The 27,448-nt window shown below is 39.1% G+C and overlaps 1 protein-coding gene across 5 annotated transcripts in view; it reads right to left on the bottom strand.

Annotated features, from left to right (window-relative positions):
• Window positions 1–6,838: 6,838 nt before the first annotated feature.
• The window catches only part of Ccdc181 (coiled-coil domain containing 181), a 26,557-nt gene continuing 5,947 nt past the window's right edge, over window positions 6,839–27,448 (bottom strand). For 2 of the 5 annotated variants that reach the window (XM_008824904.2, XM_008824903.2), the window contains exons 2-6: window positions 19,253–19,405; window positions 15,986–16,933; window positions 14,198–14,344; window positions 9,054–9,208; window positions 6,839–7,164 (exon numbers count right to left, since the gene is read on the bottom strand). In XM_008824904.2, the coding sequence (XP_008823126.1) occupies window positions 7,005–7,164; window positions 9,054–9,208; window positions 14,198–14,344; window positions 15,986–16,933; window positions 19,253–19,381 (1,539 nt within the window). In that variant the 5' untranslated portion in view covers window positions 19,382–19,405 and the 3' untranslated portion in view covers window positions 6,839–7,004. The remainder of the gene's footprint in view (window positions 7,165–9,053; window positions 9,209–14,197; window positions 14,345–15,985; window positions 16,934–19,252; window positions 19,406–27,448) is intronic. The other 3 variants (XM_029559520.1, XM_029559521.1, XM_008824908.2) reach the window with 3 other exon arrangements.

Genomic DNA, 27,448 nt, shown 5'->3' with positions numbered 1-27,448 from the left:
CTTCCTGAACGGCTCCTGAGTCCTTCTGGGTATGTCTTGCAGGGTGAGTGACCTCCAGTATGGGGAATAGTTATCCAGCTGCTGCTGGCCCCCGTGCTGCTGCACTGGTTTTCTCTCCTCGGGAGTAGGCAAATTAGAGTAATAGAGAAGGAAGTAACTAAGGTATTAGATGAAGTGCTAGCTCTTGCTCCTTGGTTTATGGATTCCTGCTGTTGGGATCTGGAGCAGTGGGCTCATGTGCTACTCATGGCCAGAAAGAGAGAAGTCAGGGAGAGGCATCCATTATCCGGGCCTTTCTACCCCATTGTGACTGCCATTCTGGCCTTGCTTTGGGGAGTTCCTCCTGATGCCCCTGAGCAGAATAATCTCATACGAAAAAACATAAACAAATAAAGCAACAGGATAGTGGCATGAATGTCCCAGGCATTTCCAGTCAAAACCAAACTAACTGATTTCTCTTCTGATGTGGAAATGATATGCTGATAATGAGGTAAAAAATGATGAGCTAGGGTCCGAGGGTCCCTCTGATGAAAAACAGGAAGTCAAGATCACCCCTGCCCCTGCCATTGCAGGGTGATGGCTACCCTCCACCATCTTGTATCAGCTTTTATGGAAAACAGGAAGTTAACGCAGCCTCTGCTCCACCATTACAGGGCAATGGCTACTTTCCACCATCTTGCACTAGCTTTAAGGAAGTTTCCCCCCAGTCCATCTACCCCTCCCTTCCAGAGGAGGACTGGAAGCCTGTTGGGAGCTATTAATATAAGCACAGCCATCATGTACATTGAGCTGTGGCAGACTTGCTTATTTACTTTATGACCTTTCACCTTGACTCAAGAGTTTGTGTTTTACACACAAGCACTGAATTGTTCTGTCAAGTCAGGAGGAATGTGCTGATAATTTAGGGAAAATGGTTAATTGGTGGAATTCACAACAAGTATTTGATCATTCCTTGACCCTCAGAGGTGGGAAAAAACTGCTGTTGAAGCTAATTGAGTTAAGCAAAGGGTGGCTGTCTGATGTTCTACTGTGTAAGAGGGGGAGCTGAAATAAACCGGGGCTGCAGTCTCTACTGACAGTCCTCCCAAGTATCTTTTCTCTGTCTCTTGTTTTTCTTTCAATCCTCACTCCCCCTTTCAGGTGCTGTTCATCTAAGGCTGGCTGGCACCGGCAGAAGCCCCTCCTGCCTAGGCCCCTCTCCTATGATACAATGGGTGATTTTCCACAGTTTTTTTCTGGTTACCATCTATTGGGGACTACAAAACTCTAATGTCTGGAATGCATATTCTCATGATACTTTTGAAAAGCTGCATAAGGCAGCTATTGAGGATGGCATTCCTTGGTTTGGTCAGCTATCAGAAACAATCAGCCATGCAGCCAACACCCCCTATGACTGGCAGAATATTGCCCTTGCCTGTCTACAGGGAAGTGATTTTGTCTTATGGAAGGCTGCTTATCAGGACAAATGCAAACAACAGGCAGAGAGCAATAGAAATGCCAATGTCCAAAACATTGGATTTGACACCTTGCTAGGGCATGGCAATTTTAAAACCCCACAAGCCCAGGTACAGGGACCTCCTCACTACTTTGAACAAGTGTGGCTTTGCACACTCCATGCTTTCCAAAGTATGCCGACTTGTGAGGATACCAAACTGACCAGATTGATACAAAAAACAGGTGAGCCTTTCTTTGACTTCATTAAAAGGTGCCAACAAAGCGTTAATAGGAAAATCAGCCATCAGGGGCAGGGCACAGATTCTTTGCTCAGGGATCTTGTATATGAAGGCTGCTCTACCAAGTGTTGCCTTGCCATAGGACGTGTTAGACACAAGGATGTCTCTAAAAGGATTCTGACCTGTTGGGATGTGGGGACTGCTCAAGCTCATGCCATGCCTCTCACCATTGGGTTTGATGCCTTGGTAGGGTGTGGCACTTTTGAGACCCCACAAGCCTATGCACAGGGTCCTCCTTGCTACTTTGAACTAGTGTGGCTTTGTGTGCTCCATGCTTTCCAAAGTATGCTGACTGGTGAGGATACTAAATTGACCAGATTGATACAAAAACAATGTGAGTCTTTCACTGACTTCATTGAAAGGTGTCAACAAAGCATTAATAGGAAAATCAGCCATTGGAAGGCTGAAGATTCTTTACTCAAGGATCTTGATTATGAAGGCTGCTCTACCGAGTGTCACCTTGCCATAGGACCTGTTAGACACAAGAATGTCTCTGAATGGATTCTGACCTGTTGGGTTATGGGGACCATTCAAGCTCATGCCATGGCTCTCGCTGAGGCACTGGCTGCTCACTAGCCATGGGCTGAGACAGACAAGGGCAAAGGTTAGGTCTGTGGAGGACAGGGTCATTAGTCTCGCACCTGCCCTAAAAGATGTGGCAGATGGACGTTACTCTCCTTCCTTTGGCAAGCTCAATTATGTCCATCATATTATCGATACCTATTGCCAATGCAAGGGCAAGGCTAAGCATGTGTCTTTCCAGATAATGTGCCAGCCCCCATTTGGATCCCAGCCTGGAACATCAGAATTTGAGATGGACAAAGGCAAATGTTGGGCTTGTGGAGGACAGGGTCATTGGTCTTAAAGATCTGGCAGATGGAAGTTCTCAAATATATCCATCATATTGTTGACACCTGTTGTTGATGCAAGGGCAAGGCTATCCTTATCTCTTTCCAGATAATGTTCCATCCCTGATTTAGATCCCAGTTCGAAACATTAGAGTTGCCTGCAACGTAAAACCCTCCACAACCACCGACCCCAGAGGTGGCAGCCCTGACCCTGGAGGAAGTGACCCACCTCTCAACCACCAAGAGACCGACCCAACGTCGCAGACAACGAAAGCCACCAACCTGGGGAGACCTCAAACATCTCTCTCCACAAACAGAGACATTAGCTAAGCTAATTCCTCAATCCCTTGGATCCCAGCCTGGAACATCAGAATTTCCTGTGACAAAAACCCTCCCTCCACAACCACCGACCCCGGAGATGGCAGCCCTGACCCTGGAGGAAGCAACACACCCCTCAACCACTGACCAGCTCCAACGGCATATCTAATAACCTGGGACGACCTTGAGTATCTCACTTCACAAGCAGAGACTATAGCCTTTACTGGTATTTCCTAATTCTGGGACCCTGCATTGTTAATTTTGTTAAGGCTATTTCAGTTAGCTGTTGCCCCGTGGTTCCCTGAACTACAGATGTACCACACTTCTGTCTGCCTTGATTGGTCAACTCTTCTAGCTGTTGCCCTGCCTCCAGATATTGCCAGGCATCTTGCCCTTATCAACCTATAATTGACCTACGATGGGTTTCAACAAATTCTTGACCCCTGAGGAGGCCTTTAAGCAAGCCAGTACTGGATGTACTGCCTCTCCCTCTGCCAAACCACACAAGGAACCCACCCTTCGAGGGCTAGTAGTCAATGATGGGTAAGATCCTGAGAGATGGGACAACCTAAGACAGGCACAGTGATGTGGGGACAACAATGCCAAGGCAAAGAATCTCGACTCCCACTGGTTGGCATGGAGTTGGCACAACCTGCTCTTAAGGAAGCTCGCCATCTTGAGGGAGGGGGCTCTTGATACAATAACCCAGCAACCCCCTGAGCCATTGTACTTTGCCTTGATGTATCTGAACTGATATCAATATGCTATATACCTCATCTTTAAAAATAAAAAAAGGGGGAGATGTGGGAGACAGGCTTGAACCTAGGGTGATATTGCAACTGTCAGGGTCACATGGTTTCCAGGAATCCAGGCTCTGTAATCTGAAACCCAGTATGCTAATGAGGCATCTTACCCTCTATTCTGTGATAGGACGTTGTCTGTTATGCTAATAGGATGATGCTAATAAGGTATCCTACTTGCTGTGCTGTGATTGGACCACTATCCCTATATAAGCTTGTGCCTTCCTGCAATAAAGCAGACCTGTGTCACTGAACCTGGTCTCCTGTGTCTGAATGCAGCTCCGCTGACACAGTCTCCTCACCAGCCCTGGGGTCCGGGACCAGGCAGAAGCAGTGATGACAGGAGGCAGCACAGGGCAAGCAAAAGAGCTGCCTCAGCACCAGGCGAGCAGAAGAGTGGCCATGGCTCAGGGCAGGCAGAAGAGCGGCCTCAGCCCAGGGCGAGCCAGAGGAGCAGCCTTGACACCTGTGAGAATGAAGGAGCAGCACCCACGAGAAAGGAGGAGTGGCCACCACTGGCGGTGACCACAATTTTCTGTATATGAATGTATTGCCTGCATATGTGTAAGTGTACCCATGTCGTGCAATGCCCACAGAGGTCAGGAGAGTGTCGGATCCCCTGAACTGGAGTTATGGATGGTTGTTAGGCACCATGTGGGTGCTGGGAATCCAACCTGGGTCCTCTGCAAAAGCGATCATTGCTTTAAACTGCTGAGCCATCTCTCTAGTCCCCTGAATTATACATTTAAAAGTAGTTAAAATGATAAATTTTGTATTTTGCCACAATAAATTAAAAAAGCATATATGCTTAAATTTTTTATATATACAAAATACATATAATGTATACATGGTGTTTGTCATACACACATGCATACAAATTAGTGGCACATTAATGTGTTAAGAGTAGTAAAGATAACAGTTGATGAAGAGATCTCAAATTGACTACCCAATATTATACTTTAAGGGAATGGAAAAAGAACAAGCAAGTCCAAAGCTTGCAGAAGGGGGAGCTTAAAATTAGTGGGAATAATAAAAAATAAAAACTAGAAAAACAGTGGGGCAAATCAGAAATCAAAGTCAGTTTTTTGAAAAGATGCACGTAACTGACAAACTTGTAGCCAGTGGGTAGGTGCAGGAAGTGTTTGGAAATTCTGTGCTTCTGTTTAATTTTGCTGTGAGCCAAAACCTGTTCTAAAAAGTGTTTTAAAATATCCAAGAAAATTTTAGGACCAAATGAAGAATAATACCAACCCTTCTCTTTTCAAGAAAAACAGAAGAGGGCTAATTCTACATAGCAAGTACTACTGTACTCTCAAAGCTAGTATGCATGGCAGTCCACACTTGTAATCCCAGTGCTTGGGAGGCAGAGTCAAGAGGATCATAAGTTAAAGGCCAGCCTGGGCTCATTGAGAGAGACCCTGTCTCAAAAACAAAAGTAAAACTCCAACCAAGTAGAGACTGGAGTGACTCATCTCTGCATTTTCTATAGCAGAGTCTTTGTGAACAAATTGTTCACATCTATATGTTTTTTCTTTTAGATAAATGGAGTTATCATAGGATTGAATTATTTATGAAAAGCATTTAAAACAATACTAGGCACATTATCAGCTTAATCAGGAGCTACCTAATTTTCAAATATGCTTAAAATACTAGTATGTCTATTTTATGCACAAATAGAATGAGGCAAAGATACACTATCTTTTTAAAGGTTCTAATGGGTGAAATTAGGTTACATTATTGTTTAAATTACCATCACTATTAAAATTCAAATTTGTATAAAGCCTTGAAAAAAACTTGTCACTTTTCAAGCTTTATAAACTGTTCTATTGCAGCATTTTAACTTTTATTATTTATTTCATATGTGGGCAGATGTGGTGTTGGTGCGCCACAGCACCTGTAAGGAGGTCAAAGGACAACTTGCAGAAGTTGGTTCTCTTCTTCCACCATGTGGGTCCCAGGGATCAAATTCAGGTCCTCAGGCTTGGTGGCAAGTGCTTTTACCCAATGAATATCCTGTTGCAATATTTTAAACATTTTATTTTATATTTTTATTTTTTAATTTAATCTTACTGAATTTTTGTGTAATTCACATAGAACATCTCAATCAATCTTAATCATCTTAATCTTCTTTATATCCCTTTCCTCACTGGTACCCTCCCATAATCCCCCCACTGGAATTCATTTGTCTTAAGGCCTATTGTGTCAAGTTAGTGTCCCCAGACGTTCTTCGGTGCAAGTTCATCTACTGAGGTCTAGTCAGTCTATCTGGAGTATTTCGCTTTAGGAAGATCAGCTCTTCCTCACCAAGCAGTAATCAGTTTCCAGTATTTCTTCAGCTAAGATTGGGGTCAGCTGTCTATTTCCTCAGTTCTGTGTAGGGTTTGCATGGGTCCTGTGCGTGCTGACTGACACCATCACTGAAGGTTCATAAGAGCAAGGTCCTAGGAGCTTGTAAGACTCTGTTTCCACATGGTCATACACCAGCACTTGGCTCTTGCAATCTTTCTCCCCCTCTTCTGAAATGGTCCCTGAGCCCTGGGTGGGTGTAGTTAATATAGGAGACCTGTCCAAGGATCAGCATTCTTCAGACTCTTAGTCTCTACACTTTGGCCATTTGTGACCTTTTGTGTTCCTGGCCCTCCATTGCATGAGGGAGCTTCATTAAGGAGAATTGAGATATTCTTTTTGTCTTCCTTACCCCTTGTTCTATGTTCCCTGAGCCTTAGGTGTAGAGGTTGCATTGTAGATGTGCCACTCAGACATGGGCAATTTATGTGTATGAGTGTAATGCTTACGTGTAGGTGGGTGTACCTGTGTTATGCAGTGCCTGCGGAGGTCAGAAGAGGGTTTTGGATCCCCTGGAACTGGAGTTAACAGATGGTTGTTAGCCACCATGTGGATGCTGGGAATTGAACCCAGGTCCTCTGCAAGAGCAGCCTGTTCCTTAACCGCTGAGCCATCTCTCCAGCACCTATTTTAAATATTTTAAATAATAATAAAAGAAACTATAAATATAAATCTGTCCTTTTCTTGTATATTTTCCAGCTAGAAATTTTAATAAAATAACTTAGAAGTACAACAAAAAAAATTGTTCAATTTGTTACGTAGATCAAGAGATGTCAAAAACACACTTCACTGTGAGAGGTGTTTATTGGTTAGAGTGAAAACAAACACAAATTCACTGTCAACATCACCAAAAGATACCATTTCCATCATCTCTAGGATTACTGAAGTACAGGGACTGCAGGAAATGATATCCAAACTTTGATGACAGCAGCTGCCAAATGAAGTTGGAGCAGACTCCTTCAGTGGTGATCAGTAAAACGGAAAGCTCTGGCTTCGGGCATGTTATAGAAGATGTTCTGTAACTGCTTAGAATGCCGTGCTTCTAGTCGGAGCTGTCTAGCTCTCTCTTTGGCAGCCTGTTGCTCTGCTATTTTTTCTATCTGTTTCCTTCTTAGCCACCTGTAGAAAGAGGAATGATCAGATTTGGGGTCACATATGGGTTTCAGGTATGAAGTTAGAAAATTAACATTTTTTACAATGGAACACTGTCACAACACAAATTACTAAGTATTAACTGAATAAGCTTCAGGCTTATAACCCGGGCTCATTCAAGAAAGTACAGTATGCTGAGGATCAAATGTTTGAGCTTAAGTTTATCTTATGATGAAACCAACATTTAATTGGCTTTAAATTAACAACAACAAAAAAACACAATTTCTTTTTTCTCTTGTGAAGCAAAGTCTTATACTGTAGTCCCAGCATCTCTAGAACTCACTACATAGCTCTGGATGGCCTCGAACTCAGATCAACCCTTCTGCCTCAGTCTTCTAAGTGACACACAGTTGAATTTCTCCTTTGTTAGCATTCAGAATTGTGTTATTTATATCAATCAGAGGCCAAGATTTGAAAACTCTAGCAATATATGAAAGTATAATTTATTGCTTTTTTGGTATTTATTTATTGGGGTTGGGGGTTAACTGCATGCATGTGCCATAGTCTGCATGTGAAGGTCAGAGGAAAACTTTCAGGACTCAGTTCTTGCCTTCCATCATGTGGGTTGCCAGTGATGAAACACAGGTGGATAGGCTTGACAGCAAGTACCTGCTGAACCATCTCGCTGGCCCTAATATATTACTGTTAACTAAACGTTTTGCCTCATCTGAATGAATCATAATATACTTTTTCTTGAATTCCAGAAACGTTGACCAAAATAAGGAAAAATATAAAAGCACTGAAGGAACAGTGGATGTATGTTAACTAAATCTGTATGGTAGCTAAAAATTTCTTATGTTGCTTAATTTACATATGATTTTTAAAAAATTGTAATATTTTTATTTCTTTGAAATTTTCACACAATGTATTCAGATCCTGTTCCCTGCCTCCTTACCCCATTACTTCATATCCTCCATTTTTAAATACTTTATTATTTGTATCTTTTTATGTGTATGAGTAGATTGCCTGCATGTATGTAAGTGCACCCATGTGCAATGCCCACAAAGGTCAGTAGAGGGATTCAGATACCCTGGAATTGGAATTACGGATGGTTGTTAGCCACCAGGTGGGTGCTGGGAACCCAACCCAGGTCCTCTGCAAGAGCAGTCAGTGCTCTTAACTGCTGAGCCGTCTCTCCAGCCCAAACATAGGAGATAATTTTAAACACATATATCTCGTATATAAATGTTTATGTGAGTGTATATACATGAATTTTATTCAAAAATAAACAATGAACTATTAGAATTTTTAAAACTGTAATTTTAAAAAATCATACTTTCTTGGTAATGTGTTGGATTCTACTTTAAGCAAATTACCTGTAATTTGGTCAGTTAAGGAAAATTGGGCTAGATATTAGATAAGATTATGAATAATATAACACAGTAAGCATAGTATGATCTCAGTGTATATATTTAAATTGTAAATATATTTGCAGATAAGTGTTCAGAAGACAAGAATTGTAGTGCTAGCAGTCATGATTATTTCTGGATAATGAAAAGATTAAAGTTTCCTGTCCTTCAATGTACATTCACTATTTCTCTTATAATAAAAAATTGAGAGAGATAGGAAGGAGGGGAAGGAAGAAGGAAGGGAAGGGAGAAGGAAGAGAAGGAAGGAAGGAGGAAAGGAAGGCAGGGAGGGAAGGAAGGAAGGGAGGGATGACAAAGAGAGAGAGGGAGGGAGGGACTGGAGGAACTCACAGTAGTAAACTCAAATTCTCACTCTATTCTCCAACCCTCCCTAAGGTCAAAGTTATGAATTCAGATCTGTATGCTCAGAATTAGTCAGATAACAGTTTTACCTCAGTAGCTGAAAGAGCTCAGGTTAGCCTTTAAAGAAGCCTGCTTTCAACTTACTGCTTGAAGGCCCTTCTGCGGCCCTCTGTTCCCCTGAGGAAGAACAAGCACTCCTCCTGCTTCCTCAGCTCTTCTGTCTTCCTTTCCTTCAACTGCTCCTCGTGCTTTTTCTTAAGCCATAATCGAAAAGCTTGTTGTGGGTCTCTGTTAACCTGCTGATTGGAAAAATAGGATTTCCTTAATTTAGATAAACTAAAACTACTTTAAAGGCCCTATGAAACTACAAAAAAAAAATGAACTACTCATTCATTTTTTTCACAACTCCAACCTCATTAGCTGAACTCCTAGCATCCAGTGCAAATGCATCACCCTTCAGACAACAACGTCGATTATGCTTTTGGAAGGAAGCAACATTGACTCATTTCTTTCAGTCTTCTGAGAAAACTGGGGATGTATTTCAGTGGTAGAGCACCTAACTAGCATGCTCAATGCCGAGACTGACCTCCAGCATCACCCCCAAAAGAGTCTTATTGAGAAACGTAATAAACGAAGAATGCATAACAGCTGTGGTTTTCAAAGCTGAATCTTTGTCAAATAATTTTTCTCAAAAGGTGCAAACATAGGAAACAAAGGATGGGAGAGAGGTTGGCATAGGCAATCTGAGTAGATGGAGGTCCTTGAGGCATTCCTGCAGAAGTTCCACAAAGCACAGTTTACAGACGTGTAATTCAACACTTATTTACCTTTTTAAATTTTAATTTTTTAATTTTAACACTGTCTATCAGAAGCTACTTAACTCCTAAGTCCATGTTCAAAACTATAATTACTGCTGGGTATATTTTTATGTAAGTATATATACTTATTTTCCTAATTGTGATTTCACACACATGTTTTTCATAGAATTATCACTATTTATAATTTATTTTATAACTCTGTTTGAAAACTGAATACTTTATTTCTGAGATCTTGAATTCCTTAAAGGTGTCTCTAATCACAAATCTCATAAGATTTCCTTTTTTCCCTATATTTACTTCTTTCACATTCAACTAGTCTTAAAACTTTTTATTTCTCCCTCTCCCTCTCTTTCTCTCAGTGTGTGTGTGTGTGTGTGTATGTGTGTGTGTGTGTGTATGTGTGTAAGAGAGAGAGAGAAAGAGAGAGAGAGAGAGAGAGGAAGAGGATGTGTGTGCATGGTGTGGGTGTGTGTGTGTGTGTGTGTGTGTGTGTGTGTGTGTGTGTACATATGCACATGAGTACAGGTACCCATGTGTGAGTCATCTGATGTGGGTGCTGGGAATCAAACACCAATCCTTTGCAAAAGCAGCAGATACTCAACTGCTGAATGATCTCTCCAGTCTTTATAATTTAGTTTTTTTAAATCCCTACTTACATGAGCACTGGATGACACAGATTTTTCCTGTTTTAATTAAAACTGTAATCCTGTGCAAGCGACAGCACTTTTCATAAATAAATATTTTAAATGTCTTATTGAATACATGAAAACTTTAATTAGGATTTATTTGGGTCTAAAAAGTTCCCATCATTTTTCACATGCTACGGTCATCTGTATGTATGACTTACTATTAATATCTTTTCCCAATTTTTTCAACTGGAATACTGAGTTTTTGCTCTAACAATATAAATACTGAAAGTAAAGATAATAACTTTAACAATTTCAAACCTTCTAATTGGTTTTTCATGGAATTTCCATTAAATATAAAAATTAATTTTGAAGAACTCATCAAGAATATGTTCTCCATCTATGTGAAAATATACATCTTTCACTTACCAAATAACTCATATGTGTAATTGTTATTCCACTCATCAAGATAGGATGTATATGTTTAAATTTATTTAAATATTCTTTTTGGCTGGGTGTGATGTCACATGCCTTTAATTCCAGCACTCGAGAGGAAGAGGCAAGCAGATCTCTGTGAGATCAAGGCCAGCCTAATCTACACAGCGAGTTTCCAGAATAGCTGGGGCTACAGGGACACCCTGTCTCAAAATAACAGCAATGGGGTGGAGAGATGGCTCAGCGGTTAAGGACACTGGCTGTTCTTGCAGAAGACCCAGGTTCGAATCCCAGCACCCACATGGCAGCTAACAACTCTCAGTAACTCCAGTTCCAGGGGATCCAACTGCCTCTTCTGTCTTCCATGGGCACTGCATGACATGGGTGCACTTACATATATGAGAAATACACTCAAAAAATAAGTCTTACATATTTATTGAAGGGTCTTTAATTTTTGGTTGAATTAATATGTATTTTAAGAAGCAAACCTATGAGGTTATTGGAATATAAGAAAGCTATACATTTTTGTATACTTATCATGTAAAACACTTTGCTAATACTTCACCCTTTGTTTTTTTCCTTTTCTTAATGAACTGGATAGAAGTCCCAGAATACAGTTAAATCATTACAGAGGAAAGCCTTGCATGCTTCTGACTTTAAATGCTATACATTCAGCAATGCTCATAATATATTTTTTTCAGAATTTGTAAAAGAAATTATAGTAAATCTTAACAAAATGGCTTTTCTATATTGAGATAATTATATAGTTGTTATGCTCTTTCTACATTTTATTTACATTGTGTGTGTGTGCATGCCTGTGGGCACACGTGTACCACGACATGCATGTGGAGGTCAAAGGACAACTAGAGGGACCATGTGGGTCCTGGGAATCACACTTAGGTCATACAGCTTGGCAGCAAGCACCTTTACTCACAGAGCCATCAGATGCTAACTGAAAGCCCCAGATTTTGATCTATCCTTCTGACTGGCCAGCTATATGAGTGTCCATGACCTTTTTTAAGGTTCAGTTAATTTCCTAGAGCAATTCACAGAATTAAGGGAAGCATTTAAGGATTCACTATGTTAATAAAGAATAGAGGGCTGGCAGGGTGTCTCAGTGGGTAAGGGTGCCAGCCAGCAGGCTAACTACCTCAGTTTGATCCCCAGGACACACATGGTAGAAGGAATGAACTGACACCCTAAAGTTGTCCTCTCACCTCCACATGTGCTCTGTGACATGCTACCCTACCCAAAAAATAAAAGTAAAAAACAATCAAGCTGAGAATGGGTGGTGCACATCTATAACACCAGCAGCCAGGAGACTGAGGCAGAAAGATAACGAGTTCTTCACAAGTTAAAAGATATACTTGCTCCCCTCCCCTCATTGCTTAGAGGCTATCCTGGGATATATAATGAGACTCTGTTTCAAAACCAGAATAAATTCAACAACCACAACAAAAGGAATATAATAATAGGGGCTGGAGAGATGGCTCAGCAGTTAAGAGCACTGGCTCCTCTTGCAGAAGACCAGGGTTCAGTTCCCAGCACCAACATGGCTGTTCACAACCATCCGTAACTCCAGCTCCAGGGTATCTGATCCCCTCTTCTGGCCACTGGAGGCACCAGGCACAACATACATGCAGGCACTCACACATGCATGTATAAAAAGAGAGAATATAATAAAGAATGCAGATGAACAGCCAGAGGTAAGCATTCACAGAGAAAGGTAAGTAAGAAGGGGTTTGAAGTTCCTATGCCCTCTCCAGGGCACACTACATTCCTGGCAGCTTCATGTGTCTAACGACCTCAGAAGATCTTCAAACCCCACAGCTCAGAAACATTTTTAAGACTTCATCACATCCTAAAGGATTATTAGCCCAGTCTCGAGCCTCTCTCTCTCCTTCTTATTTTTGAGGATGGAACTGGAAGTTCTAAACTCCTAGCTACCACTTAGTGTTTCTACTGATCAACCCTCATCCTGAAGCTCACCAAGCATCACCTCATTGGAACAAAAGACTCCTATCACTCAGGGAATCAGAGCTCCCTGTCAGCAACCAGAGCCAAAGACCATATATTAGAAGAAAAGACACACTTAGCATCCCCATGGTTCAAGGAACTACAAGAGCTCTTAGGCGCTCTGTGCCAAGTACCAGGGACAGAAACCAATATTTTTATATATCTTACTATTTCACAAACACATACACAAAGCTGTATTCATACACAAGCATGCATGTTACTCATTTAAAAAAAAAACTAAGATGACAAATCACATACAGTGTTGGCTAAGTTGTGATAAATACTTCACACACTGTTGGAGGGATAATACATTGGTTTAAACTTTTGTGGATCATTGCATATTACAAAAAAATTTACTATGAACGTTCAAAAGTTTTAAATTCTACTCTAAAGAAACTTCCTGAGTCCTGAAGTTCCTCAGTATCACACACATCTTTATTAGAAAGCTGTTAATGGCATGGTAGTGAAACCTAGCTAAATATCCACAACGGAGGAATGGTATAAACAGCAGAATACCAACTATTTATCTGAAAAGAAAGTGAGATTTAAACATAACGGCCTACAGAGATGTTCGTGATGAGGTAAAACAACCACATAATGAACTTTATGACACAACGTGTAAACATAAACATCAATATGCTCTGGATGGATTCGTGCCACACATTTACAAATGACTATCACTGGGAAATGAGTCAAGAAGCAGTGAAAATCACATTACATGTATTTACATACACATGTACACACACAGATTTAAAGCAGTAAGGAACCAGATGACTAGTTACTTTCTTGAAGATTTTCTCAATGGTTCAGTTTCTAAGATTTTATTTTTATGTGTATGCGTGTGTGTCTGTGTGGGTACCTGAGGAGGCCTGGTGTCAGATCCCCTGGAGCTGGAGTTACAAGTGGTTGTGGGCCACCTGATATGGGTACTGGGAACCAAACTCAGGTCACCTGGAAGAGCAGCAAGCACTCTTAACCACTGAGCCATCTCTCCAGACCTTTATTTCAATTAAAAAAATAATATTGTGCTTTTAAATTTGAGTGGCTTTATGATTTCTGTCTATTGTGATACTACTCTGTAAGTTTGTGAGGAAATAGGTATGTTTGTCCTCTTTGAATATTAAAATTATAATACCTCAAAAATGTAAAAGAGTAACTTTCTATTTCCTATGCTATGAAATTTGAATAAAACTAGAATAATTTGGTTTTTGCAGGGTTTGTTTAGAAATTGCAGTCATGTGCACAATGGCATCTTCTCCAGGGGTAGTTTTTGGACCTTTTTTTTTTTTTTTTACTTTTTCTATAAGGTTCTTAGTCTGCTATTCAAACTCTGTTCCATAATAAGATCAGCTTTCACATCTGAATACACTTGCGCTTCAGAGAGGAATCTTACTCTACTGTTCATGTCTTCCATCTGCTTTGCTCGCTGAACCCTCCTCATCTCTAGAACCTGCTCTCGCTTCTTTTGCAGCCACGCTTTAAACACCATGTCGTTCTCTTTTTTCTTTTCATTCTCTTCCTCAATTTTGCGTTGTTCTTCCTGGTGGAGAGAATATGGAAAGATTTTTTAAAAATCAATGAAATTACAGTTGTTAGTGAGTTGGACATATTTTGAGATGTGAAATTAGGATTCCCTGCCTCTGAAATTTTACAAATGAAAACTGCTCCTCTTTAACATACAGGGCCTCTAATCTGCCTAGGAAGAAATATGAAAAGAAATAGACTAGAAATAAAGTAGTTGTTCAATACATACTCTTCAGGAATAATTCGCATCTCTCTTCTACACCCTAGTTTAGTTTTGATAACAAATCAATTGCAATGCAAAAGGAAAACTATACATTCTAGGAGCACTAAAATAACTTGAACATTTTTTCATTACTGTTAAATTTGTCAGTTGAGATGAATGTTATTAGTTATGAAGAATACCACTGTCACATAAAATGCATATTCATTGATAAGATATGCTTGCTCTCTAGGCCTTGCTTTAAAATGCTTTCACTAGTGGTTGGGAATGTAGCTCAGTTACATGACAGAGGGCTTGCCTAGTATATGTGCTACTCTGGGTTCTATCAACAAGACAAAATATTTAAAATTAAAGTAATAATTGAATGAATGAATAAAATACTTTAGCTTGAAAAGTAAAGAGATGGAGAAAATATGCAAAAATTGTAATGACATTTGAATCTGGTGATGGGGATACAAGAAGTAACTATAGTTTTATATGAGTTTGAAATTTTCATTTAAAATGTTTTTCAGGTTGTTTGTGTTCATAAAGTACCATTTTTTGCTGTCAGAAGCATACTTAAGAGATTTGGTTAACTATTAAGGAAAAAATTAATTTATATCTGAATCATTCGGTCATTGTTATAAAAAGAAGTAATAACTTTGAAAGGAAGGCACTTAAATCAGTTAGAACTGTAAGATAATCTCTGGAAAGAAAAAAAAACAGCATAGTGGAAACAGCACCAAGTTAGAAGCTCCATGAAAGAATCCTCTGTGATCATGCTGTGTCAGCTGAGGCAAGGCATTTAATTTCCTCTGTGTTCTCAGCATCTGAGATTTCATTTGGAATTCTGGAGACATTTCACTAGGAATATTTGGCTCTATTCTCCCCATCCCCAGTAGTGGTGATGGAATCTAAAGTATTGTGCATGCTAGACAAACACTCTACCACTGAGCTACATCCTCAGCCAGACTCTAGTCAATCCAAAACTAAAATCCCTGAAACCAAGGGATTGTAGGCAAAATACATACACATACACACACACACACACACACACACACACACACACACACACACACTATAACCCCAGTCTACCTGTTGCTTACTCTTTGTGCCTTCATTTTCCCACGTGAAATTTGACTTCACCTACCTCATATTATTTACTTCTCTGTCTCACCTTTACAGTGAAAGGATATGATGACGCCATCGAAGGGATCTCCTCAGGCTCCAATAAAGCTCTTTCTACTATCCTTTTTGATGTTTACAAGAAAGAATCAGGGTAATCCCAGTGTATCATAAATACACATTCTCATCACTTACCCAATCAATTATAACAAGAGAAAAGAAAGCGGTCAAAAGCATTCAGTGCTTTTGAAGCACCATTTCTACTCCCACTACATTTATAAAACATGAAAGCATGCTCTTCTTTCTATGCAGGTCCCACTTGTGCATTCTTACCTCTCTCTTTAGCTTTTCTCTCTTTCGTTCTAGCTGTTTTTGAAGTTCTTTCTGTCGTGGGGAAAGACAATACGTTGAGGTCACTGGAGAGACACCTGCAGACTGTGTCCTGGAATTTGATCTCCTATTTCTTTTATTTTGATCTGAGTTGGCAGCAGAGCTTGGACGAGTCTTGGGGATGGGTGGTGGTTGAAGGGTATAAGCCAAAGGCTCTCTTGCTGATGAGAGAGCAGCAGCATGAACCTTTGCATCAGGCTCTTCTTTCTCCACAACACTGACAGGTGGGTTGGGACACCTGAGTGACAATTGCAAAGGTTCATTTTCTGTACTGTTAGCACAATTAATAGGGGACAAAACTCCCTGACTCTCAATATCTTGTAAATTGAGAAGTTCAAACTTCCCATCTCCCTCTACCAGTATCTTCCTTTCATTTTCTTCACAGCTTCCATTGGTTACTGACAGGAGCACATTTTCTGGTCCTAATTCACCAGAAATACATAACTGTGACAGTTTTCTAGACATATTATTTTCATTTTCTGAGTAATTTTTGCAAGGGCCATTTTCATCTAATGGAGGGACTTCCAGATCAACTAATTTGTCTTTGAACTTAAGTTTTCTCTCCCTTTTATCATTAACAGGTTCTTGATTCTGTAGAATCTTGTTCGCTTCTATAATTTTCTCCATAATGTACCTCCTTACGTCCTCATCCTCTTCTTCATCTAGGTCTTTCTGGTTTTCTAGTTTGGAATCCTGGGAAGAGTTTTCACTATCGGGATCTGATATGGGATCCAAAGGCTGAATACTTGGAACAGAAATGGAGTCATTTCTTCTTGGTGAAGCCTCACCCTTTAGATATTTATCTGGACCAGAGAGCTGTTGGGTGTCTTTTATGTGTGTCTCATTCTCTTCTAATTCCTGGTCAGTGTCATCTTCTGTCTTGCAAGCCATCTATAAAGAAAGATATGAGATTCGACTTTCCAGCAACTGAGACTCTGTTCAATTATTTATGGGGACGATCCAAAGTGAATTTCTTTTCTGTTCATGTGGGTTTTTTTTTTATTATAAATAGGGAAATTTAAGTGCTTCTTACTTACACTTGACTCATAATTATATCCATATTTATGAGAACCTCAAAAATACATGACAATAGGTCATGGAAGAGTTAATATTATGATTTTTTTTTTGGCCTTTTTTGAGACAGGGTCTCTCTGTAGCCCCAGCTGTCCTGGAGCTCACTTTGTAGACCCCGCTGGCCTTGAACTCACAAAGATCCATCTGCCTCTGCCTCCCGAGTGCTGAGACTAAAGGCGTGCACCACCACGCCTGGCAGGAAAAGTTAATCTTAATTTTGAGGTTTAATGCTGCTAATGCCACAGCCACATTTTTAAATTTTTTATGCTAGTGCATCGAAAACTAATTACCAATAGCACAATATTCTACAAATCTTCTCCTGTGACATTTTCCTCCCTTTACATTTTTCAGAACTTTCTAAAACATTTTCTCCTTATAACATTTGAGCTCTTCAAATAAAGCAGCTCTCTCCCCCAAGCAAGACCAAGGCCTTTGGTCACAGCCTAATCATGAGGTTTTTAATCTTTTCAGAATATTACTGCTCTTAGCATTCACAGAACATCCACATGTTCCAAGTCAATTTTTATACCTACATAGAATTTTCTTTGCTCCAACATCCTCAGAGGCTTCCATAAATCCAAGCTAACAACCACTGGATAATTTGATCTTGCATTAAAAAAATAATTTTACAAGAACTATATGTACCACAAACCGTGCTCTGTGTCTGCCATTTTTATGTCTTTCCTAGAATCGTTCCAAACACTTTACCCAAAAACATGGAACTTTTTCACTTTTTCAGACACTGTCTTCACTCTTAATGAAGTTCTATGGGGGCGATTTCATGCAGCTCTCTTTTCCCCTTTCAATGCATATCTCTTATGTTTACTCAAAGGTCATCTTTTCTGACAGCCTTTCTTACACTGTCAAAGTCCAGTGAGCAAACCTGGTCGTTGAAATGTCTGTCAAATAACTACAACTTAAGATAGATCTCTGCATTACACTTGTTTTCATTTTTAATTTTATTTGATTCTCTGATTCATTTCTATAGTATCAACTCATGAGTTCTCCTTTATTGTTCACTTTTTTTAAAGCATGGTCTCACTATAGTCCAGGCTGGTGTGAGATTTGCACTCCTGAGTGCTTGTATTACAGGTGTGTGTCAACACACCTAGCACTTCAATTAAAATGAACTTTTTATGGAAATTCTTCCCCTGAAACTCTTACTATCTCTAATTTTGTTTGTTTGAGACTCGGTCTCCCATAGCCCCAGCTAACCTGGAACTCACTATGTAGACCACACTGGCCTGGAACTCACAGAAATCCACCTCCCTTACCTCCCTGTGCTGGGATTAAAGGCATGCACCACACCAGGCCCCTGTCTCTAGTTTTGTCATTTCTTTCCCCTACTTCTTCAAAGGAAGAGGATATTGTAATTATACACTGGAATGTGCAAGATTCAGGAACTCACTTTGATCCCTGTGTTCCCAGCATCTACAATAGCCTCTGACATACAGTAGGTAGGTAGTCATATTTATTGAGTGAATAAAAAAGTGAAATGGTGAACCCTCAGTATCATCACTCTAATTCTGTTTTTTGTAATATTTTATTTTATGTATATGAGTGTAATGAGAGAGACCATGAGCCAGAACAAGTTGGTTTCTTCTGAATTTCCTTTCTCTATATCTGAGAAACAGCATATGATCCCAGCTAACGTACTTCCTCCAAGTATATTCTAGCTCAGATTAAGCTTTTATTTTTCTCTATCTCCATTCCTCTGAAGAGCTAATTCAGTCTTAAAGTTTCAACTGTTAGCGTAAAGATTATATTTTATAAGACTTGTCTTGCTTTATTGACACCAAAAGTAAAACCCCATGATTTTACTCAGCTTTGTAGAAAGCAGGAATTAACTGTTTATTTTTCACTTTTGATGCAAAAAATCATATTTATTATTTATTTAAGTTAAAATTTCATTATTATTAGTTTTATTTAGTACAATTTAATTTCTGTTCTCTTATTCATACAAGCTTTGGAGTACAGTATTTAAACTATCTAACATCTGCATTTCTTCAAGATGGGAAGAATGATATTTCATCAATACACATCAAGAAAAATCCTGTGAGGTTTAAATGAGATGACATATGTGGAAACCTTCAAAGCTGCAAAGCGCTGTGCTGATGTCCTGTGAATGCCACATACCCTTGACTCACACACCATTGCACTGCCGTCACCTTTTTCTTTATCATTGATTAACCACTCCAGGTCCTTTTCAAAGTCATCTTCATATTCTCCACTTTCTTTTGAGGCCATAGCTTTACTTTCATTCATTTTTCTGCTTGCTAAAGAATAATGCTGTAAGATTTCAAAAGATAAAGGGATGTGTTAAACCACCTTAGATCTGAATTTCCAAGTAAGCTAATTAACATAGAAGTGCATAACAAGGAATGTTCAGAATAAACTTGTTTGTATATACTCTGCAACGACAAGGCATGTCCATAAGCAGACATTCCTAACAGCCCTTCCACCTCCCCCCAATTCCCTAAACACTAGTCTCTGAGGTGATTTTTTTGTTTTGTTTTGTTTGTTTGTTTTGGTCTTTTTGTGACAGGGTCTCCCTGTAGCCCCAGGAGCCTGGAACTGTCTATGCAGACCAGGCCAGCCTAGATCTCATAGAGATCCATCTGGCTTTTGCCTCCTGAGTGCTGGGACTAAAGGCATGAACCACCACACCATGCAATCTGAGATTTTTGAGGTAATTAAGAGGATGGCGGCTTAGAAAGAGATTTTTCCCCATCCCCTACCAATTAGTAAAACACAGTCCAAGTCAGAGCTAAACACCAATTTGGGTTTTTGTTTTGTTCTGTCTTTGTTTTAGTTTCAGTACTTGTGTTTTCTTATGTTCAAATAAAAAATGATTACACCAAGTTCCATCTTCAGTTTCTCAATCCTCTAGTAAATTTGTGGTATAATTATAGTTTGTGATTTCAGAGCTCTAAAATAACAGCTAATTTTTTATTATGATGAATGTGGACTTCTAGAGAAGTCAAATTTTTGCCAATCTTAAATAAAATATATTTTTCACGAGGCTGGAGAGATGGCTCAGCAGTTAAGAATACTGACTATTCTTGCAGAAGATCTGGGTTCGAATCCCAGCACCCACATGGCAGCTAAAAGCCATCTATAACTCCAGTTCTGGGGATCTGACAGCCTCTACTGTCATCCGTGGGCATTGCATGACATAGATGCACTTACCTAATTGCAGGCAATACACGCATACACATAAAATAAAAATAATAATAAAGTATTTTAAAAAATATATTTTTTCACTAATAAAAGAACTTTTAGTTCCAAATACTATCAAGAACACAGTAATAGTAGAGAGAGTTGTCAAAGGAAAGATAATTAATGATGTTGTTAAGATTGCATATAAATTCAGTCATTTTTTGTGATAAATCTTTTTCATATTCATCGATGAGAATATAAATGCACATAGCTTTCATTTGGTAGTTTTACCTGTAAAAATTGTCCTAGTGTATGTACTTTGCATGGTGCATATACATGCCAAGACCACAAAGCACAGAATTTGGTTAAACAAAATAAAATACTGTTCCAGCTCTGTAAAGGAAAAGTGGCTCTGTGTATTGGACTCTTGGCCATCATTAAATAGAAAGGTGAGTAGTGAAACGATGTGAATGGTGTAGTGCTGTTCCTCAGGAACTGCCAGACTTTTTATATAAAGAGCCAAACAGCAAAGTTTTTTAAGCCATATAATATTTGTCTTAAATACAGTCATATATTGTATTTTGTATATTGTATCCATTGCTTATGGACGGGGCTGAATTCTGAGAAATGTGTCTTTAGGTGATTTTGTTAGTGTGAACATTGTGGAAATCATTTACATGTACTGAGAAGCTGTCAGATCTGTAAGTGATCAGGAGGTGATCTGTCTTACCATCCTACACATGCTCATCACTGAAATTCAGCCATTTTTATAAGGACCAAGATAAAGTTATATTAAAATCAAGGTCAGGTAATAGCCCTTTTAATTTTTCATGTATGCATAACTGTTCAAACAAATGAAGCATACAAATTTTTATCTATAGTGTTTCTACATATGTGAGCATTAGTTATATCTTCATATACAGTTCAATCTTTACATTTGTTGAACACTTACTATATGCTTACATACATTCCTATGATTTATAAAATGGACCTGTGCTTTTCCAGTGGAACTTTCAGTATTGTAGAGAAGACAAAACTAAATAAAAACATAAATAAGATCTGGCTTTGGTAGGCTAAGGCTAAGGTCCTAGCAGACAGTCTGAGAGGGTGGGTTTGGACCTCCTCCATCGGGGTAGCAGCTAGGAGCTCAGCAGACCACCAGAGAGTTCAGGGTTCCTCTGGCCTCCAACTTCCAGAGGGCCTGAGAACCCAGGGGACAGCCTGACAGCCCCTGGATCCTGTCTCCACATGGTGTTGAGCTTCCCCTAATTGCACCATACCATCCCCCTGGGATTTTGTGAGGCCCCTCCCAAGGCCCAAGGGCAGATCTGGCTTTGATAGGCTAAGGCTGAGATCCTAGAAGACAGCCTGAGAGGGTGGGTTCTGACCTCCATAGGGGTAGCAGCTAGGAGCTCAGCAGACCCCCAGAGAGTGCCAAGTTCTGGCCCCCCTCTGGCCTCCCTCTGGCGCAGGGTTAACAATGGCACAGAACTGCCTGAGAGAACCTGGATCCTGCCTCCACATGATGAAGGAAGCCTGAGTGTGCCTAACTGGAACCTGAATTGGGCTTCTGTGGGTACCCCTGAATAGCTTATCTGAAGCCATCAGTTCCCTCCAAAATAAACCTGAGAGAAACTGAACCCTGTACCAACCAGCTTTACATAACCAATAGAAAGGATCTAGGCACCTGGATAGTACAAACAGAAGCATACTTCAACACATGAAAAACCAAAATAACTTATCCCTACCAAATACAATAGCCCTCTAGAGGAGTACAGTGAGAACCACCTAGAGATAATGCAGGACATGGAAGTCGAAAGAACAATTATACACATGATGAAGGAATTCAGTGAATTTAAAGAACACACAAACAAATCAAAGAGCTAAAAGAAGACAGGGATAAACTTCTGAATGAATTCACAAAGGAGATAGAAATATTGAATAAAACTCAGGCAGAAATGAAGAAGGAAGTGAAAAGCTCAATAAGCCAACTTGAAACAACAGCGGAAAGCCTCACCTCTAGAATGAATGAAATGGAAAACAGAATATCAATACTGGAGGATAAAGTTGAAGAATTGGATCACTTGAGCAAAGAGTATGGAAAAATTTTAAAAAGCACAGGGATGGAATATGCATGAGATGTGGGACACCATGAAAAGACCAAATCTATAGATCATAGGAATAAAGGAAGAAGAATTTCAGGTTAATAGTGTTGACCAGATCTTAAACCAAGAATCGTGGAAGAAAATTTTCCTGAAATTAAAGAATGACATGCCCATGCAAATACAAGAAGCATATAGAACACCAAACAGGCAAGACCAGAAAAGAAACTCTCCATGGCACATCATAGTAAAAAAACTCAACGTACAAAACAAAGACAATACTGAAAGCTGCAAAAGAGAAACAAGTTGCATATAAAGGAAAGCCCATCAGAATTACAGCTGACTTAGTGCAAACTATGAAAGCCAGAAGAGCATGGACCAAGGTATTTCTAGTTCTGTCAAAACACTTCAAAGGACAGCCCATCTGAATTACAGCTGACTTATCAATGGAAACTATGAAAGCCAGAAGAGCCTGGACCAAGGTATTTCCACTTCTACATGACAGTAGATGCCAGTCCAGAATACTATCAGGAAAAATGTCTATTATAGTTGAGGGGGAAAGAAAAATCTTCCATGACACGAAGAACCTGAAAGAATACATGCCCACAAAACCAGCTCTTCTAAGAATACTTGAAGCAATACAGAGAGAAGAGAGGGAAACAACTATACCCTAGGGGCAATGAAAGAAAATAAACAAAGATATAATCTGGGAAACACAAAATTACAGAGAAGACAAACAGCAATCAAAATGATGGCAACCAATACATACCTTTCAATAATAACCTTAAATAATAATGGACTAAACTCCCCAGTCAAAAGACACAAGCTAAGTGAATGGATTAAGAAACAAAATCCATTTCTTTGCTGTCTGCAAGAAACCCATCTCACATTCAAGGACAGGCTCTACCTTAAGGCAAAAGGATGGAAAAGAATATTCCAAGAAAATGACACTAAGAAACAAGCAGGGCTTGCAATTCTAATATCTGACAAAATAAACTTCAAAGTAAAGCTAATCAGAAGAGATAAGGAGGGTCACTTCATTCTGATCAAAGGAACAGTTAACCAAGAAGATATTGCAATCCTTAACATATATGCACCAAATTCTGGTGCACCCAAATTCATAAAAACAACACTACAGGACTTTAAGACATAGATTAACCCAAACTCAGTAATAGCAGGGGACTTCACTACTCCACTGTCTCCATTAGACAGGTCAACTGGACAAAGACTAAACAGAGAGACTTCTGAATTAAATGATACCATACATGAAATGGACCTAACAGACATCTTTTGATTATTATACCCAAACACCAAAGAATACACGTTCTACTCAGCACCTCATGAACTTTTTCAAACATCTACCACATACTGGGACACAAAACAAACCTCAACAAATAAAAAAATATTGAAATAATTCCATGCATTCTATTGGACCACAAAGCAATAAAGCTCAAAATCAACACTGGACAAAACCCTAGTCACTACACGAATTCGTGGTGATTGAACAACACACTCATAAACAATGAGTGGGTCAAAGGAGAAATTAAAAAAGAAATAAAAGAATTCCTGGAACTCAACGAAAAGGACAATACAACACATCACAACCTCTGGGACACTTTAAAAGCAGTCCTAAGAGAAAGGTTTATAGCTCTAAGTGCCTTCATTAAAAAATGGAAAAGAGCCCAAATAAATGATAAAACACTGCAACTCAAGGCACTGGAAAGGCAAGAACTAATGAAACCCAAACCCAGAAGAAGAGAAGAAATAACAAAAATCAGAACAGAAATTAATGAAATAGAAACAAAGAAAACAATACAAAGAATCAATGAAACCAAGAGCTGGTTCTTTGAAAGCTAAACCAGATAGAGAGACCCTTAGCCCAGTTAACCAAAAAAGGAAAGAGCAAATCTAAATCAATAAAATTAGAGACATGCCCAATTCATTCTGATCAAAGGAACAATAAATCAAAAAATATTACAATCATGAACATATATTCCCCAAACTCTGGTGCACCTAACTTCCTAAAAACAGTACTACAGGACTTTAAGACCCAGATTAATCCCAACTCATTAATAGTAGGGGACTTCAATACCCTGCTGTCTCCATTAGATAGGTCAACGGGGCAGAGAGTTAACAGAGAGACATCTGAATTAAACAATATCATATATCAAATGGACTTAACAGACATCTACCGAGTACTCCACCCAAGCACCAGCGGACATGCTTTCTACTCAGCACACGATGGAACCTTCTCCAAAATCGACCACATACTGGGGCACAAAACAAACCTCAACAAATACAAAAAGACTGAAATAATTCCTTGCATTCTATCAGACCACAATGCAATAAAGCTTACACTCAACACCGGAAGAAGCCCTAATCACCGCATGAACACATGGAGATTAATCAACACACTCCTATGTGATGAATGGGTCAAAAGAGAAATTAAGAAAGAAATAAAACTATTCCTGAAACTAAATGAAAAGGACAATACAACACAACAAAACCTGTGGGACATGCTGAAAGCTATCCTTAGCATAAAATTTATAGCTCTAAGTGCCTACACCAAAAAAATCAGAAAGAACACAAATAAATGACTTAACATTGCAACTCCAGACACTTGAAAAGCAACAACAAATCAAACCCAAACCCAGCAGACAAGAAGAAATAACAAAAATCAGGGCAGAAATTAATGAAATTGAAACAAAGAAAACAATACAAAGAATCAACAAATCCAAGAGCTGGTTCTTTGAAAAGATAAACAAGATTGACAGACCGCTAGCCCAGTTAACCAAAGAAAGAAAGAGCACCTCCAAATCAACAAAATCAGAGATGAAAGGGGAAACATCACAACAGACACCAGAAAGATACAGAACATTATAAGGGAATACTTTAAAAACCTATATGCTACTAAGTTTGAAAACCTAAAAGAAATGGACGGATATCTAAAGGCATGGGAGCCACCAAAACTAAACCAAGAAGAGATTAACAGCTTAAACAGACCCATAACACAAAAAAGAAATTGAAACAGTAATACAAAACCTCCCAACTAAAAAAATCTCAGGACCCAGATGGATTACAGCTGAATTCTATCAGACATTTAAAGAAGATCTACATCCAATACTACTTAATTTATTCAAAAAGACAGAAATAGAGGGAGAGTTTCCAAATTCCTCTATGAAGCCAGCATCACTCTAATACTAAAGCCAAGTAAAGATACAACCAAAAAAGAAAACTATAGACCCATATCCTTAATGAACATAGATGCAAAAATTCTCAGCAAGATACTTGCAAACTGCATACAGACACACTTCAAAAGGATCATCCACCATGATCAAGTCGGCTTTATCAAAGAGATGTAGGGATGGTTCAATATATGTAAGTCAATAAGCGTCATAAATCATATAAATGGGCTCAAAGACAAGAACCACATGGTCATCTCAATAGATGCAGAGAAGGCCTTTGACAAAATTCAACATGCATTTATCTTCAAAGTCCTAGAGAGATTTGGACTGGAGAACATAATTAAAGCCATATATAACAAACCCAACATAATTAAAGCCATATATAACAAACCCACAGCCAACATCATTCTAAATGGAGAAAAACTGGAAGCATTCCCATGAAAATCAGGAACCAGATAAGGCTGTCCACAATCTGCACTTCTCTTTAACATAGTGTTTGAAACTCTTGCAAGAGCAATAAGACAAGAGCAGGAAATGAAAGGAGTAATAATTGAAAAAGAAGAGATCAAATTATACCTTTTTGCAGATGATATGATGTTATATCTAAGAGGCACCAAAAATTCCATCAGAAAATTCCTAGAAATTATTAACACGTTCAGTAATGACAGGTTACAAAATTAACCTAAAAAGTCTGTGGCCTTTCTATATACCAATAATAAGCAATCAGAGAAAGAGCACATGGAAACACTCCCCTTCATAATACCTGCAAAAGAAATAAAATATCTCAGAATAAACCTGACCAAAGACATTAAAGAGCTCTACAATGAAATTTTTAAATCTTTAAAGAAAGAGACAGAGGAAGACATCAGAAGATGGAAGGAACTCCCATGCTCATGGATTGGAAGAAATAATATTGTGAAAAATGACCATCCTACCAAAAGCCATTTATAGGTTCAATGCAATGGCAATCAAAATCCCCATGACGTTTTTCACCTCATGGGGATTTTGATTGTCATTGGGAAAAAAATCATAAGATTCACATGGAAGCACAGAGACCTCAGATAGTCAAAGCAAACTTGAGCACTAAGAGCAATGCTAGGAGGATTACTATACCAGATTTTAAGCTGTATTACAGAGTTATAGTCATAAAAACAACATGGTACTGGCAAAAAAAATAGACCCATAGATCAAGGGAACAAAATTGAAGGCCAAAATATGAGTACATGCAAATTCAGCCACTTGATATTTGACAAAGGAGCCAAGAATATTCATTGGAGGAAAGACAGCATGTTCCGAAAATGGTGCTGGCAAAACTGGATCTCCACCTGTAGAAGAATGAAACTAAACTGGCAAAACTGGATCTCCACCTGCAGAAGAATGAAACTAGATCCTTATCTTTCGCCTTGCACAAAAGTCATCTCCAAATGGATCAAAGACCACAATGTGAAACTGGAAATCCTGAAACTATTAGGAGAAGATATTGGGAAAAACCTACAAGATATAGGTGTAGGAAAGGATTTTCTAAACCGGACATCAATTGCTCAGGAAACAAGAGCAAGAATTAACAAATGGGGAACTCATTAAACTAAAAAGCTTCTGCACATCAAAGGAGGCAACCAGGGACATGGATGGAAAACCCATATAATGGGAGAACATCTTCACCAGTGACACATCTGACAGAAGTTTAACATCCAGACTATATAAGGAACTCAAAAAAAAAAAAGAATCAAGAAAGGAAGTAACCCAATTAAAAGATGGGCTAAGGATCTGAACAGATAGTTCTCAAAAGAAGAAATAAAGACGGCTAAGAAACATGTTAAAAGGTGTTCAACATCATTAGTAATTAGGGAAATGCATCGTAAAACCACTTTAAGATTTCATCTTGC

The sequence above is a fragment of the Nannospalax galili genome, unplaced genomic scaffold, assembly GCF_000622305.1.
Source record: "Nannospalax galili isolate Female #2095 unplaced genomic scaffold, S.galili_v1.0 scaffold1189, whole genome shotgun sequence".
Classification (NCBI taxonomy): Eukaryota; Metazoa; Chordata; class Mammalia; order Rodentia; family Spalacidae; genus Nannospalax; species Nannospalax galili.
Note: the sequence above shows the minus strand (reverse complement) of the source record. Positions and strands in the feature narration are given on the sequence as shown.